Source organism: Sminthopsis crassicaudata, chromosome 3 (assembly GCF_048593235.1).
Source record: "Sminthopsis crassicaudata isolate SCR6 chromosome 3, ASM4859323v1, whole genome shotgun sequence".
NCBI lineage: Eukaryota > Metazoa > Chordata > Mammalia > Dasyuromorphia > Dasyuridae > Sminthopsis > Sminthopsis crassicaudata.
Genome location: NC_133619.1, coordinates 299,095,309 through 299,112,871, shown reverse-complemented (window position 1 = coordinate 299,112,871; position 17,563 = coordinate 299,095,309). Strand labels below are relative to the sequence as shown.

Below are 17,563 nucleotides of genomic sequence, written 5' to 3'. Positions count from 1 at the left end.
TCATTCTATTTTATAAGGTAAAATAGTCCATGATGTTGGTCTTCCTAGGGAAGTGTCCTAATTATTTAAAATGCACAATATTAGGAGATCACAAAGAGATCACTAAGAATTTTATGTACAATGATGAGGGAAAGGACTATTTGGATGTCTATGTGTCTCAAAGCAAGGATAACAAGAATAAAAGCAGTCATATACCCAGCCAAGCCACAGAAATGGTTTTGTAAACATATTTTTCCTTCTAATGAAAAATCTACAGCCATAGAAGTATAACCAAAATGTTCATTTTTCAGAATTATAAGAAAAGGAAATGTACTTTTCTGATTTTAAAAGCTATTAAAGAAGAAAAAAAACTTAAAAGTATATATTTAAAAATGAGCAGCTAAATCCTGATTATTTGAATTACATAAGACTAATTCTGGTATATGGATATTAAGGGCAACAAACTTAGCAAGGGTGATATTAACTGATTTTAAAAGAATGACTCAACATTTGGAATTGTTCACTGCCTTGTATACATAATTTCCTTTTTCTTCCTCTGCCTAGAGTCAGGAAATGTTCTAGATGCATTCTATAACCTGCTTTATATTTCTTTAAACAGCATCATTAAAGTTCCAAGCAAAACATTACCAATGTAATATAAAACATTCTAAGCAAAAAAGTATTAACTAATAAAGGGTTATAACTACATGCAAATAAAAAACTTTTTTAAAAACTCATTTTCTAGAATACAATAACATGCAAAAAATCTCCCACATAAACAGATTTCACTACAACATGCAATTTTTACTCATATTCAAACATAATGATAATACCTGTTTCTATAGACAAAATATCTAATTTCAGAATTGACCTATCTTAGGTTTATAACACTCCGGAGGGAAATTTAATATTAACTTCATAAAAACAAACAAAAAAAACCTCCCCTCTCCAAAGCACTCAAAATGATTTGGTTATAAAATATATATGAAATTTAATCTGGCTGGTTACTTACAAAATAGTGAGAAAGGAAAACAAGTTACCTTAACTAATTCTACAATGAGTTCAAACTACCTAATTTGTTTAAATTTATGCTTGGCTTTTTCCTTCAAATGGACATTTTGAAATATTGTAAACTTAATTACTGAGGTCTTGTCTAAAGATGAAAAAAAAAAAGGCTATGGAATAGTGATGATTCTACTAACTGCTATATTGTGCAAAATATTTATATCTAAAAGTTATACCTTTTAAAAAAGCACTGTTCTCTTCAAAATAACGGTTCTCTTATAAAAAATACTATCTGAAAACAGATATTGAAGAGGCTCTTGAATAAATACAATTTAATGTTAAATATCTTTAAAGCTATTTTCTACACTGCAAATTAGATGGAATTATGTTTAGAAAGTATTAAAAAATCTAGTTTGCTTTCAAATTATTATTTTTTGTAATCAATTCTAGAAAAAGTAGTGTTTGAATTTACTCATTAAGTTTAGAACTATGTTGATAGATCATTCTCTTCAAGAAAAACTTGAACTGCATTTTCATATTCTATGCTGAGAATTAATATTTGTCCATGTTTACTGTTTAATGTCAATTTTGGATAAAACAATTTAAAGGTAAATGGAACTGTATTATATGATTTATTATAGAACATTACAAATTATACAACACTGTAAATAGGTATAATAAAACATTCACATTCTGGCACTATAACTGATGTCTAAAACATATTACAAAATTACTTTCAGTAAAAGAAAAATCAGCACACTTTAAAAAACTTTACTGTTTAAGCAATATTTAAAAAAACAACACTTTTCTTATGAAAAACAATGGCTTTATGCTTTCATTATTTGGATTATGGTTAGTCCTAAGCAAAATATTTTCCTTTAAAATACCAAACTTACCCGAATAGAACGAATTCGAAAGGCCCAAAATTTAAACATGACTATGAAACCATGATGTTAAATTCTGACTGTAAGGTTCACAAGCTAAAAAGGGAAACCAAGCCCCTAGAAGTTTTCTATCCTACCAACTATTCCGGCAATTAGAAAATTTCCTGTCAGGCGGGTCTGAAAATACTTGAAAAGGACCCAACAGTTTTCCTGTGGTAAAGCAAAGGGAAACCTAAAGGCAGGGGTACATTGATAGCTGATAACTGCAGGGAACTACTGCAGGAAACCAAAACAAATTTGTTGATAGCAAAACCCTGTCACAAATATTCTTTTAGTCCATGTTCCCAGAAAAGTCAGAAAACTTTTAAAATGGCAAATTACTAATGTCAACAAATACAGTATTTTATTTAAAAATGTTCACAAATGGCAATACTTTAATAGTATTTAACACTTTTGCATAAGGCTATTAATAATGCAAATCAGCTTTATAAAATCAATTGTATTTTCTTTCTAATAATAAATTACATTTTTGAAACAATACATTCAAAACAAGCTTTTAAAACTCACAGCATGAAAAAACTAAATTGTTTCTTATTTCTGCTCCTACTTGAACAACATTTTAAAAATAGGGATATGTTAAAACTAGTTTAAGATTTTATGTTTAATGAAGAATATGGAAATATGTTTAGAAGAATTGCATATTTAATCCTATGTCAGACTGCTTGGGAAGGGGGGCAGAGGGAGAAAAATTTGAAACACAAGGTTTTATAAAGGTGAGTGTTGAAAATTATCTTTGCATATTATTTGGAAAAAATAAAATAGTATTAATTTTTAAAAAATATTTTAGTTTATTTTAGTAACAAGTCCAAAGTTAGAAAGCCTTATTTCAACTATAACTAAAGATCATAGCCAAAAAGTTATATGAATTGATATCTTAAATAAAAATGAAGCATTATTTAAATCTATAATAGTGCTCATTTACAAAGTACTTTCCTCAAAGTAATTTTTTGACATAAAATAAATAAAGAATTGCTAAGTTCATTTTATAGAAAAGGACACAATCTTGAATAGTGAAAAGTATATTTAATTTAAAATACTATGCCTCCCATAACTATTTTCTTACCTTCTTTAAGTCTCAATTTCCCCATATGTAAAATGAGTGGTTGAGTTTTAAAGTCTTTTCCAGAACTAAATTTTATGAAAATCAGTAGCTTTAGTAATGGCAACACAAATGGTTAGGTTTTGTAATCGAGAGTTGACTCATTTTATTTGACTTCAATACTAATGCTTTTCCTAGCCATTACACATATTGAATCACTGAAAGTGAGGTATTATTATTTCCATTTCACAAAGAGGAAATAGAGGCTGAAGTTGTAGTGATAGTGACAGAATGCCATAAGACTGGGACCACCCAGGTCCAAGGTCGCTAGCATTGCGTCCTGAAAGAATCCAGTGCTATATCTTCAAAGAACTAGAGGCAAAGGTTGGGGGGGGGGGGGGGGGAGTGAGTGCATAGGGTTCCTAATCCTGGGAGGTGGAGTTCAGGACAAGAACTCAAGGGATCCAGGGCAAGATCAAACAAGGCTGAACACTCCAGCCGAAAAGTACAGCTAGGGGCAAAACTCAGCTCTGCCACAACAACCCAATTCAGGAACTAAAGTTGGAGAGGTGAGTAAATCAAAGAAAATACTTACAAATGCAAAAATTATTGCAAATCTAGTTCCATAACAATCAAAAATTGAGATTCAAAAGAAAAAATGGATTTACAAAAAAAACTACATTAAATACCTAGAAGAAATGAAGGGAGATTAAAAATTAAAGTAAGAACCAAAGAACTACAATTGAATCACCAGAGACCTGGTAAACTCTACTAAAAAGCAGAGACCTTGGACTAGGCAAAAGATATATATAACCAAGAATAATTTACCCTGAAAAGCTAAGTAAAATTGATGAAAAGGGGAGAAAATGGACCCTTAATGAGATAGATGACTTCCAAGTAGGTTTTTTTTTTTTTTTTTTAACCAGATATATGCATGGGTAATTTTACAACATTGACAATTGCCAAACCTTTTGTTCTAATTTTTTTCCTCCTCCCCCCCACCCCCAGATGGCAGGTTGATCAATACATGTAAAATATGTATACATGTCCAAACAGTTGTTTTTTCCAAGTATTTTTAAAAGAAAAAATTATTTTAAACTGAAATACAAAATAAGAAAAGCAACAACAAACATTGCCACAAAACAGTTCTGATGAAAAGTCTACAGCTGAGGAGAAACTCAATACAATAAATCTATTTGAGCAAGTAAAAGGAACTATATGATAATGTAATATTTTAATGGAAGGGGTTAGTGACAAAAACAACAAAAAACACATATGCTAATGTCTTCAAAGGGTATAATGAAGGAATCAATAAAGAAAACAGATCCTGAGAGTGTACTAACTTGAGGGTTGGAAGAGGGAAAAGAGAAATGAGGCTAAAAGGAAGAGCATACTGGCATAGAAGAGATTAGAACTTATATTATTTTTTAGAAAAACTTTGAGAACATATAAACAAAAGGTGAAGGGAATGGACATCATCAGAGGGAACCATATTCTTACTTGAAATGAACAAAGATGGGTTCACACACACACACACACACACACACACACGGTTTGGTATAGAAATATATCAAACTCAAGAGGGAAATAAGTGGAGAGGAGGGGGAATTAAGAGGAAGGACAATATTAGTGACAGAATAATCCCAAACAAAACAAACTTTATGAGACTGAAGAGGGACTTGGGGACAGAAAAGAACTGACATTTAAGGAGATGCCAGAGATTTCTTAGAAATTTGGGAGTGATTGAACAAACTGTAATATGTGAATGTACCGGAATATTACAGTGTTATAATTTTAAGGAATCCTGGGTAGGAAATGATGCAGAGGGAAATGAGCAGAACCAGGAGAACAATTCTATAAGAACAATATTGTAATAAAAAAAAATTTAAGGCTTAAAAACTCTGATCAATGCAGTTACCAACTTTCTCCAGTTATAGAGTTATCAATCCATGTTCAAAGGACTCCATGATGATGCATTTTACCTATTTCTTGACAGATAATAAACATAAGGTACAGAGACATACTATTATATGAATTTATTTTGCTTGACTATGTTTATTAGTTACAAGGGTCTTTTTTTCCTTTCCTTTGTTCAGTTATTTGGATAGGAGATTAAAAAGCCAGTGGCATGAAATGGAAATTGTTTCATATATAATCCTCTTTGGAGGTTTGGTCATGTGTATTAAATACTCTTTCTTTCTACTGAGTTAAGTACTCAAGTAGAATTCTCCTTCCTTTCCTCCCCTTCAGTTTGTTGTGCTAGTTTAAAATTTAAATTTTTGTACTTTTTTTCTGAAAAGGATTTTCTTCTTCATTCTCATTATTATTTTCCCTTTTTGTCTTTTCTAAACTTTGATTGTTTGATCCACGGCCCTGCTCTAGCTAAAGGGGCCAATCAGAGGTGAAGAGACTACAGATGAGATAGATGTCAGTACCAGTAGGATTTACTCTTGCAACACAAGGAGATTTCCCAACAGTTTCCTGGGGAAGCAGAATGGAGAGTTCCAAAGAGGTTCAAAAGCAATGTAATTGGTGGGAATTGGTTTTGTGTAGCCCTGCCAAGAGTCTGGTGGGGGAGGAGACTACCTCTCCTCAGTCTTGTTTGATTCATGTTTTGTCATCATAGGTGTCCTCTAAGGGAATAATCCTGGACTCTTCAATTTCTCCTCTCCTCCCTCCCTCTGCCATATCTAATCTGCCTACTGATTTCATCACTGAAACGTCTTTCAAATTATGGCACTTTCTCTCCTGTGACACTGATGCCAGTTTAGTGCAGGCTCTCATTACTTCATTCCTGGACTAATACAAGAGCCTGCTGTTGAGTCTGCAGCCCCAAGTCTTTCCTTACACTATTACAATGTCCATTTGGACCCCAAAGTGTTTCTCCCAAAGCACAGATCTATGTCATTCCTCTACTCAGTTAATATCAATTTATCTCCTTTGACTCAATGGTATCTCTACTAGATCTTTACCCTAAAGAATCAAAGAAAGAGGAAAATGTCCCTCAGATACAAAATTATTTATAACAGCTAAAAGCAAATAATAATAAAGCCCAGGAAACTAAAGGGGTACTTTTCAATTGAGGAATGATGGAACAAAATAGTATGCAATAATAAATTATGGTGAATATAATGGAATACTGTAAGAAATGATGACAGGAATGGGCTCAGAAAAATCTGGGAAAACTTGTGTAAACTGATACTGAATGAAGTAAGCAGAATCAGAACAATTTATATAGTATCAACAACACTAACACAAGCAAGATTTTGAAAGACTTAAAAACTCTGAACAAAACAATGTATAACCATGATTTCAGAGACCTAGTGAATTATTATTCTTCCTAACAGAGGTAATAGATTCAAGGTGCTGAATGAGGCAGATTTTTGGGCATGGGAATATGTTTTGCTTGACTGTGTTACATGAGTTCTTTATTTTCCTTAAGGAGAAAAGAGGGAGAGATGAGGGAGAAGGCAGAAAATAAAAAACCAAAAACCAAAACACCCCAGTGTTTATTTACTGACCCCCACCTCCAAAATAAAGCAAACCAACCCTTCTTCGGGGTTCCTTATTTGTATTGCTAACTGAAGTAAAACTACTCAATTTTCTTTAGTGACAAAACTTGAAAAAACAAAGTCAAAAACACCAAAACTCAAGACATTAACTATTGTCAAAAATCACAGTAAAATTGTTCACAAGTATATACATGAATGTAACTATCAACACAACCTTGCTTTCTAAAATGTATCAGTTCCTGAAAGGAGGAAGGAACTGGCAGTGCTCAGTCATAACTCTACTTTCCCTCCTGATTAATTACAGAAATTGATGGGGGAAAAAAAACGCTGTTTGATGGGTAAGTATCAAAGAAAGTACCTATTTTTCATTGAAGTTTTTTATTTATATATTTTATTTATTAATTCATTTATTTATTTATACATTAAGATTATATATGTATATATATAATGTTATATAACTATAAAATATTTATATTATTAAACATAGTCAAGGATAATTTTTCAACATTAACCCTTGCAAAACCTTGTGTTCCAATTTCTCACCCCCTTCTCCCCACTTCCTCCCCTAGAGGGAGGCAATTAATCTAATATATGTTAAACATGGTAAAAATATATGTTAAATCCAATATAAGCATACATATTTATACAATTATCTTGCTGCACAAGAAAAATCAGATCAAAAAGAAAAAAAAAAGAGAAAGAAAATAAAATTCAAGCAAACCACAACAACAAAAAAAAAAATAAAAATTCTATGTTGTGATCCACACTCAGTCCCCACAGTCTCTCTCTGGGTGTAGATGGCTCTCATCATCACAAGATCAATGGAACTGGCCTGAATCATCTCATTGTTGAAAAGAGCCAAGTCCATTAGAATTGATCATTGTATAATCTTATTGTTGCCATGTACAATGATTTCCTGGTTCTGCTCATTTCACTTAGCATCAGTTCATGTAAGTCTCTTCAAGGCCTCTCTGAAATCATCCTGCTGACTGTTTCTTATAATAATATTCATAACATTCATATAAGAAGGTACTTATTTATAGGATTATTTGTTGTAAGCAATTTACTGTAATGTCTTAAAAGTACTTATAATAAAAATAACAGTAGAGACAGAAATTGCTTTATAATACATGCATGACATATCAATTGCTGAAATGCCTTATCTCTATACCAGAAAGGCCCCAAATTATATAATTTCATCAAGTAGAACACATTTCCTTATAGAAATTGTTTCCAAAAAGTGATTAGGTTCCCAAATTCTCATTCAAAAAAACTGTTCAACCCATAAATTTGCTATGAAAAGGTGAAATGTAATGCCAATAGTCAAATAAAATAGACACAGTATTGAATAAAAACCAAAAAAAAATTTAAATGCTGGTAATTCATGAGAATTAAGCAGATGTATCATTCAGTAATCAGTTTCATTTACCTTACTATGCGGAAATTTTAACACTTGACACAGAATGGCCACATCTATGTTGAATTTGCTGGTTAGTAGAGTTTAATAACTGAGGGTCAAAATAAGGCTAATGACAAGTTAATATAATGGGCCAGAATTCTAGAGAAATGTGCTTGAAACAAGGATTCTTACAACAAGGTGCTAACTCAAGTGGAATTGATAAGACAATAGTTATCTAGTTTAGCATGGTCCATTTTGGACCAGCCTCTGGTGGCTGCCTGCCTTCTGCATTTCCTCTACTGAAACCAAAACCCATTCTAGAGGGCCTCCAGAAAGCTAGCCAGGCCCCAGGTGAAAGAGACAGACTGTGAAGGAGATAATAAAGACTTTGGAATGATTTGTAATGATTATTCTGCTGAGACCGAGGCTGGGACCAAGATCTCCAGAAAGCTAAACCAGAACATTACAAGTTAGGAAATAGGCAAAAGGTAAAACAGGGTGATATTAAAGAAACAGAATAGGAATGAACTTATAAATTGAATATGACAGGTAAGAGAGGGGAAAAAAAATCAAAATACTAAAGGCAAGTTGATATTTATGTGTATTCTTTCATACTCAATTTTCTTAAAAGTAGTTACCAGCTACTACAATTTAATTTTCTTACTGTTAGCTAATTATTGATGATTTATGACCCAGATAGAAAAGTAAGAGAGAATTCCAAATAGTTTGTAGCATCTAACAAAATGAAGTACAGATGCAGCTTCTTCTCACTAGAGATTCAGAATGAAGTGAAAATAATGTACTGGAATTCCTCTCTTCAGTCTCATTCCATATATTTTTCATTTTCCTCTTATTCTCTTGATGGTACCCTGAAGTACTGATGGTATGGCAGAATGAGCCCTAAACTTTTAAGTCAAGCTTGAATACTAATTCCTATACTTATAAGCCATGTGTCTCTTTTGTCAAATCACTTAAACTCTAAGTCTTAGTTTCTTAAACTGTAAAATGGAAGTAATACATCCAGACCTACTTTACAGGGATGTTATGAAGAATATGTGAGACTATGTGAAATGACCAATAAACATTAAAACTGAATTTGATAGCTATTATAAGTTAGTTGACCTTAATGACTAGTAATCTCAGTTTCCTCTTGACACATAATTAATTCACTTAATTTCTCATTTGTTAAAAAGGGGGGGGAGGAAGCAAGAGCAGCACTTTCAATATAACATTAATTATGAATTCACAAATTCAGGCCTTTAAGAAGGAAATTAAAGCCATGTGTAGTCATCAAAGGTCACTTCCACCAAGTAATAAATGTCAACTGGGGGGATTTATCAGAGTAAGATAATGATGATGATGATGATGATGATGATACTACTAATTATGATTACTGAGTGGCCAGAATTATGTACCATGAACATCACTATTCACCATAAACTAACAACAAATGCAGACTCTTTGAAGTATCTTTTTGAATTCAAAAGACACCCTTGCTTGAATTGAAGCATTTTACCAACAAAACTTCTCAATAATTGCTTAAACATAACATCAATTCATAAAAATTTAAGAACATTTTAATTGATGTCTTCATTCCAAATATCCAGTCTCTACACTATATGAAATGAAAAGCTTTTAAAAATTAAAGATCGAGAACAAAATAAGTTAAAAATAGGAGGCAACAGGATGCAGTTCACATATCCTCATTACCCTGGCTGCTAGTGGAATTATTCTATAGGTTTTCAATGAACCTATAGAATGTGAGCCTATAAAATATGAACTTACATTTAAATATTTTTTTAATTACAAAAAAAGCAATCAAACTTATCTAGATGTACAATAGTTTGCTAAACTTTAGAGTAACAGTATAATAATGATTCGTCCCAGTTCTATTTTAATCTAAACTATAGATTGCTCATCATCAGCTATAAGATGAGATTAATGATAATTTTAATAGATGGCATTTATATAGTACCTTAGCTACATTATATTTATTTTTCACAACAGTTCTGTGAGGTAGGTACTGCAGTTACTACTATCCATACTTTATAAATAGTTAAGATTATCAATATTAGTTTGGACTTAATATCTAGTTTGTCTTCCTTCTGTGGAGAAAGTAATCAAAAGGAAAGAAAAGAGAAATGGATACAAAAATATTATCTTCTGTTACTTTCTTAAGTAGTGCAAGTTTTGCGGGGTTAGGAAGGTATTTTTTGAGGAGAAGATGTCCTATTTCCCTTCATCTTTCTAATGTAGCTACCATAAGGAAACTGAAGATTTTACTGGAAAGAGAAAGGAGAAAAAGTAAACAGAATGGTCAGAGCTAGTTGGTATTGTGGGGTAAGAAGTGGACTGGTTTTTTAAAGTGCCAAGATGAAGATATTAGATTGCATTGTGGAAATAGAATAGGAAAAAATAGGGAGATGACAAAGTGTTGCTTAGGGCTGATTCTCTTTTTCCAGGAGTCAAGCTAGTATCATAACTACTAAGACCATTATGTTGTTTTCTGCCTGATATTTTGCTAATCAAGTTTCTTTTGCAACTAGATGGTGCAGTGGGTTAAGACCTGAGTTCATATTTAGTCTTAGTCACAAGTTGTGTGACAGTCACTTAAGTCCCATTGTTTAAACTGTACACTTTTTTGGGGGAATTGATGTGTGGAGTACATGTTGGTTTATATTACCATTATCAAAGTTTTCAAATGCCTATGGCAATGAATGAATTTAAATTATTTTTGATATTTTGCTTTATGATGATCAGTTTAATTAACCAAGTATTATTCACCAGATTTATTTTATCTTGGAGAAGACTTTGTTAGGAAATGATTTACTTATACTATATTAGACATTTTTATCACTCACAACATTCTCATTTAATTTCTTTATTGTCCAAAAATGAAGAACAACTACATAAATTTCATCCTTAAACTGCAATGTAGGTTATGGATCATGATAAATAAAGTATTTGCTGCACATCAGGTTAAGAAAAATAATACCACCAACTCATTTATATAAGTCTTTATAGACTGGTCAAGTGAATAGCAAAAGTATCATTCCTATTTTGCTGCTACTGGATATGAAGTGTAAGAAGTTGGAGGTGGCATGGCTATCACACACCTAGTAAATGTCTGAGATGGGATCTGAGTCTCCATCGGAAGTATAACGTACTAAAGTACAATACTGCCTTATAAGAAATGATGCAAATCTCTACAAAACATTCACCAACTTAAATCAAAGCAGTACTCTGAAGAAAAATATCCTCCCACAAATGCAAGTTATTTGAGTAATTTTGTTCAGTCTGCTCTAAAAAGGTTAAATAAATTTAGTTGCCCTTTCCAGTCTACTTTCTAACACCAGTTAAATTAAGCCATATTTCAGATTTATAATCTGTCCGATCATGTTTAAGAATGAAAAAAAGGAAACAAAAGCTGGAATTAGGTGAATCTTTAAAAAGCTTTGAAAAGTATTCTATCTAAAAAAAAAAACAAAAAAACTTATTTGAACTGAGACATATATTATGTAAAGCTTTTTTTCTTATTTAATTTTTTTGAATAAAGAGTAAGCCATAATAAGTTCAATAAGTTCGACAATTTGGACAAATTAGAAGTCTTAATCAAAGACAAGCATATTTTTTGAAAAGTTAGAAACACAACGTCATTGTCAATATGTCACCAAGCTGACTACTTATCTGAAGACAAAGTGAAGGTTTGGATTATCAAAAGTTTCCATTTCTGCTATACAATTCTAGAACAGTAAGTCACAGAATTGGAATTGGAAGGAACTTTAGATTCATCTATGAAGCCTTCAGGGCAGCTAGATGGCATATTAAACAGAGTGCTGGGCCTAGAGTTAAGATTCCTCTTCTTTATAGTTCAACTCTGGTGTCAGATACTTCCTAGCTGTGTGATTTAGAGCAAGCCATTTAACCCTGTTTGCCTCATCTTGTAAAATGAGCTGAAGGGAAAAAAAAAAAAGGGCAAACTATTTTAATATCTTTGCCAAGAAAACCCTAAATGGAGTCAAGAGTCAGATAGAACTAAGAACAAGAACAAAATAAAACTCACAATTTATACATGAGTCAATTGAGGAATTGAGTCCTACAGAGACAAACTAGTTAACCCAATGTCACACAGCAAGTTTACATGTGTAAACTGGACTGGAACCAAAGTCTCTTGATATTTATCCTAGAACTTTTTCCATTGAATTACAAGATGGCATAATCAACATGACAGTTTTATTAGAAACACCTGTAAACTAAATGTAACATTAAATGGCAAATGAGGGATCCTATGACAACTTGGAAAATTGCCTATAACAAATGAAAAAGACTCCATAAAATAACTACATTGAGCTGGACAGAAATAGGATCTGAATGATTAGGGTTAGAGTGGATGACCTCTAGGATTTCATCTAACTTTAAATCTATGATCTTATGACAAGCTGTTGTTATTCAGGAAAACAGGATTAAGTAACATTGCTGATCAATGTCAGAGCTGGATTTGAACTCTTTCTTGACTCAGGCATGCATTCTATATATTATGCCACCTAGCTGCCAACAAGTCAGAAAAGCAATTATTAGCTAAACCAAGAAATGTCGAATATAAAATCTAACAGTATGGTATAGAGCTAGAGAAAGCTCAGAAATTCATGTAATGATCATGATTGCAAATGAAGATTTTTTTTCTTTTTGCAAAGGCATAAAAAAAAAAAATTAAGCCTAAGAAGTGGTTACTACTGTCAATTAAAGAATACTATTTATAATACAGAAAGAGATGGTCACAAATCTTTTTTTTAGCTATATCTGGATAGTATTCATTGGTAATAAATCACTTATAAAACAATAGGCAGGTTCATTCATATTTGCTTTAAGGTAACTTTTCCCCCACCCCCCAATACAATTACAATGGCTTTAGAATATAATAAACTTTTTCCAGGCTGAGTTAATCACAAAATTTATCCTTTCTCCTATTTTGGCTACTGAATATTAATTATTTAATTAGTTCAAAAGCAGACTATATGAAACACACACACAAATATCACCAATAAATTTAATTTTCTTTTCTTTTTCTTTCTTTCTTTCTTTTTCTTTCTTTTTTTTTGCTGAGGCAATTGGGGTTAAAGTGACTTGCCCAGGGTCACACAGCTAGAAAGTGTTAAGTGTCTGACACCACATTTGAACTCAGGACCTCCTGACTTCAGAGCTGGTGCTAAATTTAATTTTCAATTAAAGTTAGTTTTTAATAATTTTTCTTTCTTCCCCACCTTTATCTCTACCTCTGAAATAAAAAGAAAAACATATCTTGTAACAAATATATATAATCAAGCAAAACAAATTCTCACATTAGCTATGACCAAAAAATATATGTCTCATTCTACAATAAGTCCATTACCTATCTGTTGGAAGGAAGAAATTACAATAGTTTAATCAACAGTTCCCTGGAATTTATTATTATTCTTTTTTGGATTTTATTTTTTATGATTTTAAGTATTAAAAACATTTTTAGGAAACATTCTTATATTCATCAAATTCCCCTTTAAATCTTTAGTTAATTTACAATTTTCTTTTCTTTTCTCTTTTACACCTTTGAACTCTTTCAAGATATCTTGGGGTTTAGTGGCTTGATTTTTTTTTTTTTTTTTAAGGACCAGGATTTAAACCAAATCCAATCTGATTCTAGTTGGCCACCAATAGGTCCTAGGCCAAGCCCCATTTGGTCATTATTGGGTCCCAAATGACTCAGATTGACTGTAAATAGCAGTCATTTCTCTTTGGCCAGGACTGATGAGAGTCTTCCCCTCCTAGATTCATTCATTTACTTATTTAGATTTTTTTTTTTTCAACTAGGTGAAAGAGGAGATTCTCAGTTTCAAATGCTACCTTGCCTCAATCACTGAATGGGTTCCCTTTTAGTCAAACAGACATGTTAAAGATCTAAACTTAAAAAGGCCAAGGACTCCTTGTATCTTGCCACTGGACCCAGATGGTCTGGAGGGAAAAGTGAGGAAGGTGACCTTCACATCCCTCTCTCACTTAAATCCAATTCACTTGCACATTATGGCATCATCTCCCTGACATGATGGTCTTCTTCCAGAAGAAAAGAATAAAGCAACAACCACCACCTACAGATTTGTTAGTTATGAATATGTGCGATTGCTTTTTTCTATTAAACTTCATATTAGACTAAGCACCCAGACATCTTTCAGAGAAAAGGCCAACAAGATTTTGACCCCTATTCTTCTAGTGTTTATGGGAAGTTGAAGATCGAAAAGGCAAATGTATCAAAGCAGGTAATTAGAATGGAAAGAGTACTACTCTGACAGAGAAACAGGTTAAAATTTGGGAGCTGTTAGCCCAGGAGGCATACTTTAATAATTTACAATTTGATTACCTATCCCAAATTATTTCCTTTACACTATCTAGTGGTCTTCATTTTACTTAACTGAAATCTGACTAATTTGGAAAAAAAAAAAAAAGTCATCATTCTACTGGGCACATTCTATAATTCTTCGTAGTATTTTAAAAAGTTTAACTATGACATAAAGAAAACTTTTCCTGCAATAACAAAAAATTTTCAGTACCACAGCCAGTGAAAGATTAAACAATCATTTTCTTCATTTTAAATAATTCTATTTTACACTCCTATGTTTAACGATATATGAATCCTTTCAGGCAATAATGATTTAGACATGAAAGGAATAGATTTAGAGCCAAAAGAGAGCTTGGAGGTCACTTAATTCAACTCTGTAATTGTATTAATGATGATTGAGGTTCAGAGACACTATGACTCATTCAAAGTCATAGATACTTCAGTTTTTTAATCTAATCCCCCTATAGCCAAACCTTGAATACATTCCACTAAAGTGCAGAAGATATACCATGGCTCAACTGTAAGAGGCTCCAAGTATTAATTTCTTTATCTACTCAAAAATAATTCTGGTACATTTGTAATGGATGCAATAAGAAAAATGTGTAAGCAGAAGCCTACCAACAAAAAGATGGGAAAAATTCATTTTTATATTAAGAACCACAGAAAATTTAGCAGCTTATTCTCTAAAAAAATTCGAGTAAAAAATCAGATCTACTTTTTTGAAGTAAAGATTCCATATTTTATATCCCTCTATCCCTCTGTCACCATCTATCATCTCTTTCTTCACTTCAGTTCCTAATGAAGAGGCATCCCTTCTTGTTCAGATCAATTCTTCAAAAGATCCTTGATTCCATTCTCTTTTCCCCCAATGGATTGATTATAAGCCTGGGCCCAGTATGGTAGTCTATTTCTTTTGATGTAGTTAAGCTTTTAAGAGAACATGTGGGTTTTCCATAATTTATTTTTCTTGTCTCCAGCTCACCTTTTTTCCCCCAGTCACACATCTCTTTGATGACATTCCTTATCATTCCTCTTGATCAAATCTTGATAAAATAATATAGATTACTCATGCTCACTAGGAACCATGATTGTAAGCTTTAGGTGACCCTCAAATTTAATTCTTTGGAGAATATAGGTTTCCATGATTACTGCCATGTAGTAATCTTAAGAACAATATTACTGTTAAAAGAAGTTATCTTTATTTCAGGGAAAATACTGGGGTCACATTAAAAGCAATGCAACATTTTTCAAAACAATTCAGCTTATTCTTCTTGGAATACTTCAACTTAATACTAGGTTTAGCTATATTTTAACTGAAATATATACAGACAATTACAATTGTCTGTAAATGAGATATATACTGGCAATGAGACATATAAGCTGTCCACCAAGCAGTTTTGGACAAGAAGTATTCTTTATTCACATAGCTTTTTCTGTATGAAGAGTTAGGCCAAACTCTTGATTGAACATAAATCTCATTTTGAAGGCTCTGCAAATATTACAATGTCATCAGTACAATGCCATCTGCAAACAGAAACATTAGCTAGTGTCATCCTTCTTTTAAAAACACCTTTTATTTTAGGATAAAGCATTGACCATTTTCCATGATAATGGCAAACACTCCCAGCAAGCCTTTGTGGGGCAGCTAGGTGGCTCAGTAGATAGGGTACTAGGCTTGGAATTAGGAAGATCTAAGTACAAACTTGGCCTTAGCACTTAATAGGTGTGTGACCCTAGACACATCACAAACTTATTTGTCTCAGTTTCCTCAGATGTAAAATGAGTTGGGTTCATGAAGAATCAGACATGACTGAAAAATGACTAAACAAGCATATATGTCCCCTTGTTTATGCCTCGATTATAATCAGGATATCAAATAAAATTCTGTTGTTATGTCTTTCAAGATAATGTCTATGATTCTGAAATATGTATAAGAGACATTCTTTACCATTCTTATAAAGAAAGCATACTAACAGCACTTTAGGTTTACAGAGCACATTACTCACAATCCCATTATAGGTTACTAATGACATTGTACAGATGGAGAAGCCAATGCACAAAGAAGTGAAATAATTTTCTGGCAGTCATCTACTTTTGTCAATCCAGAACTGGGCCTCAGGATTTTTGACCTGAGTTTTGTGTTTAGTTTATCATACCATAATAATGTTTATTCGATGAGAAAAAAAATTTACCAGTATATCAGACATTTATTTATTTTTTTACAAATCTATGATCAGTTTGAACTTTTTAAACACTGAATTTTAAGTCAGTAATGAATAACATGAAACAAATAATTTAATTTTTATATCAAAATCAGCTAGATAATTTCACAAAACATTTTTTAAAAACTTATGAGACATGGATTTTTAAAAAGAAACTCCAAACCTGGAGACAAAAGCTTCTGTTTTAAACTCAAGTTTCTATTCTGCAGCTAATGAGCGGTAAACTCATACCTGTACAGGGCGGAAAAATGTTTGAACAATATCATCTCCTCCTCCTCCTCTTCCTTCTCCTCCTACCACTACCACCACCACCACTACCACCATTATATAATATATCACCAATATTACTTGTAATTTTGAATCCTGGAATTTCCTTCTTTCAAATTAAAACTAACTAAAGCTAGTGATGATTTATTAATTACCTATGCTAAATTTTAATAAGGTGAGTTTTACTTACAGTCTGTGGATTAATTTCCTCTTCTCCCATAGGCTCATCCATAATTTGCTGCCCATTCTGTGAAAAGGGGACCAAATATAATGTTACTAAAACAGTTCTCAATTCAGTTAAAATATATGTGGGAATATATGGTAAGTTTTTTTTTTCTCCCCAAAAGTTTACAGCTTAAATGACAAAAAACTATATTATGTGGTGGTTCCAGTGAATTCATTGGCTATGTTACACAAATTTGTTTTGAAATTATTGTTGGGAATTCGAAATGCATTTTCCTACAGAAGCATTATTATAAATGACGGCAATTAGCCAAATATCGAGCATTTATCAAATACCAACTATGCTAAATGATTGGGATTCAAAGACAAAAATAAAAGTTTCTACTTTTAAAGAGCTTACAATCTATCAAGAGGAAACAATATGTATATAAAAGCACATATAACTTTATAAAACAAAATAAATATATGTTAATGAGATTAGGACACCAATAACTGGAGAGAAGTGGAAATCAATTAAAACTTCTTGTAGAAGAAGGTGGCTCCTGTTTGAGGCTTGAAAGAAACAAAGGTTTCTAAGGGACAGAACTGACAAGGATACTTTTAAGGAATGAGGAATAGCCAATGAAAAGACTCTAATGAGGGAAAG

General features: G+C 32.2%; 1 protein-coding gene across 6 annotated transcripts in view; it reads right to left on the bottom strand.

Moving 5' to 3' along the window:
• Window positions 1–17,563, bottom strand: part of RPS6KA3 (ribosomal protein S6 kinase A3) — a 91,164-nt gene that overhangs the window by 59,553 nt on the left and 14,048 nt on the right. For 5 of the 6 annotated variants that reach the window (XM_074300937.1, XM_074300938.1, XM_074300939.1 and 2 more), the window contains exon 2: window positions 16,925–16,981. In XM_074300937.1, coding sequence (XP_074157038.1) covers window positions 16,925–16,981 — 57 coding nt within the window. Of the gene's footprint in view, window positions 1–1,880; window positions 2,006–16,924; window positions 16,982–17,563 lie in introns of those variants that run through there. The other variant, XM_074300943.1, reaches the window with a different exon arrangement.